Genomic DNA, 2,574 nt, shown 5'->3' on the forward strand with positions numbered 1-2,574 from the left:
AAATCATAATTCATAAATAGATTATTTAACAAATCAATATACTTTAAAGTTAGCCAAGAGTAAAAGCATGAAAAGAGCCACCAAATTTTATTTTTTTGTGACTGCGGGATGCATTTCTATACTTTAATCTAGAATTAATAAAAATGAGTAAAATATAAATACGTTAAAAAATATAAAATTAACAGACATATTAGATAAAATTTAAATTAAAATATTTATAAATAAATTATTTAAAAAATCAATTCAATTTAAAATTATTAGCTTTAATCATCATCAAAGACAGAAAAGCTTCAGTAAACAAACATCATAATGGTAAGCAGAAGAAACACCAAATTACAAAGAAGAAACCATGAAAATGACCCTCAAGCTATGAATGCTACAACAGAGACTGGATGAGGTCCAATTATGACAGGTAGAAGATCTGCCATTTCCAATCCTCAATTGTTGAATCCAGACTTTATAAATAACAAACCCTAACAATAAAAGCACCGAAAGAACTCTACCACAGAAGAGAGAGCGTAGAACAAAGATGAGATAAAAGAATTTATGGAGGTATTCCAATATATAAACAGAGATTCCAACGTTAATATTCTTGTTCAATGTTTTGAAGCTATTGAAAAAATCTTATAACTACTTTGTAGAGAGTACATTGAATATGATATCTAACAATTCTTAAAAACAGAATTAAATGGGGGGCTTGTGAATTCCCCATCTATAAATTTTGAAGCAATTTTTCTGTATGCTGCCTCTGTTAAATGAACTCCGTCCCAGTTAAAATATGTTTGAGGATCAGGGCATGATCCTACTCCAAGACCACACATGCTTAGTGGACTGTAATTGTAGAATCCACCATATCCGCAACAAGTTTGGAGAACCTCTGGTCGTAAACCTGTACAATCCAAAATCTCAGTTTAGTTACTGAATTAACACATAAAAATTCAAAGTTATATGCAATGGACAAAAGAACTTGACAAAACAGTTGAAAAAGAAATTCCTATCTTCCTTACCATTAGACAATGGATCCTTCAAAATTGAAATGGCTGCATTATAATAATCTGCAAAAACTATTGAAATGTTTGGATGCTGTGTTTGCAATTCCTCTACCATCTGTTTCAAGACCATGTTGCTTCTCTGTGCCAAGTCATTATATTCCTTCAAACATCCCATATCATCTAACTCACCCTCTCTTACAGAAAGATAAGAAGGTGAGCATCCAATAGGCAGATTATTTTGAATCAAAATCTTCTTTGCACCTCCTTGAGTGATCAATGTCTGCAAATAATAACATAAAATTCATCACATTAGTTGAATATAATCATTTTTTTAGGAAAAAATAACTTTAAATCATAGTGAAAACAAATTTTATGCTTACTCTAAGTGCTCCTTGAATTTTACTTATTACTGGGATAATGAAGGATTGCACTTCAGCTATGGATCTTCCTTGTGAAAAAGGATAGTTATAATCGTTTCCACCAATCTCCCCCATCACAAACATTGCATTGGCAAAGTGTTTATCACATTCTGCAATAGAACAATAAATCAATTTAAGAATATAAATCCCACAAGAAAAGCAGCCATCAAATTATCATTACACAGAATAAAAAGAAACAAAAAAAAAAAAGAGCACACCTTGATCATACGAACAATAAACATTCCTGTGTTGCAAGAACCAGCTTATTTGTGTATCCAAGGAAAACTGTGTGGAAAGTCCTCCAATTCCTCTTCTTTGGAAGAAAGATGGGTCCAAAGCTGTACCTCCTGCAACTGCAAAGTTTGCACCAGAACTAAAATTTGCAGACCTTCGTAGGTAAGGATTTAACCATGGTTGACCAAGAGCTTCAGCTGTAGAAACACCAATAAGTATGATAAATTAGCATATTCAATTTGGAAATACAAACTTGAAGAAAAAGTGAAAAGTTATCTTAAATCCAAGCTACATACCAATGAAATCAATAATTAATCGCCCATCTGAGCACCGACCAGTTGGGTAACCCAACGTTTCACCATATGGAAAGCGGCCGATTAAACGAGCAGGTGATGAGATTAACAAATTCCCTGTGTCTGCCAATGAGTCTCCAAAACTGTAAATTGCACACTTACAATCCCCCAATTGAATTCGGAAGGAGATCAACAAGAAGAACAATAGAAATCTTGAAAACTTCATCCTTTATGGACACAATTCAAACTTTTTGTGTTTAATGGCTGTTGCTCACCACACCTAATTCCGTGACTAACTTTTGCAATTAATTCTGACTGAGTTCAATGCTATTTAGATTCTTCCTGTCGTAAAGTTTTTCCATCTATCGCTAATAAAAGCTTGTTTTCTATTATTAGGAAAAAAAATAGTTTGAGCTCATAAATAAAATAATTGTATTTATAAAAAAAATTAGTTTTAGTTTATAAAATAGTTAATTTTAGTTTTTATATTAAGGAAAAAAAATAGTTTGAGCTCATAAATAAAATAATTGTATTTATAAAAAAAATTAGTTTTAGTTTATAAAATAGTTAATTTTAGTTTTTATATTAAGAAAAGTTAATAACAGTTCAATATAATGAAAGATATCTAATTGTTAT

At 31.0% G+C, this 2,574-nt stretch overlaps 1 protein-coding gene across 1 annotated transcript; it reads right to left on the reverse strand.

Annotated features, from left to right (window-relative positions):
- Positions 1-294: 294 nt before the first annotated feature.
- On the reverse strand, positions 295-2,295 carry LOC131039807 (GDSL esterase/lipase At5g45910). The gene is made up of 5 exons (XM_057972644.2): positions 1,942-2,295; positions 1,630-1,842; positions 1,373-1,521; positions 1,008-1,272; positions 295-889 (listed from the first exon to the last, which is right to left on the reverse strand). Exons 1-5 carry the CDS (start codon positions 2,162-2,164, stop codon positions 663-665), a joined length of 1,077 nt encoding a protein of 358 aa, XP_057828627.2. The 5' UTR covers positions 2,165-2,295; the 3' UTR covers positions 295-662.
- Between the last annotated feature and the right edge of the window lie 279 nt (positions 2,296-2,574).

The sequence above is a fragment of the Cryptomeria japonica genome, chromosome 7 (assembly GCF_030272615.1).
Source record: "Cryptomeria japonica chromosome 7, Sugi_1.0, whole genome shotgun sequence".
Lineage (NCBI taxonomy): Eukaryota > Viridiplantae > Streptophyta > Pinopsida > Cupressales > Cupressaceae > Cryptomeria > Cryptomeria japonica.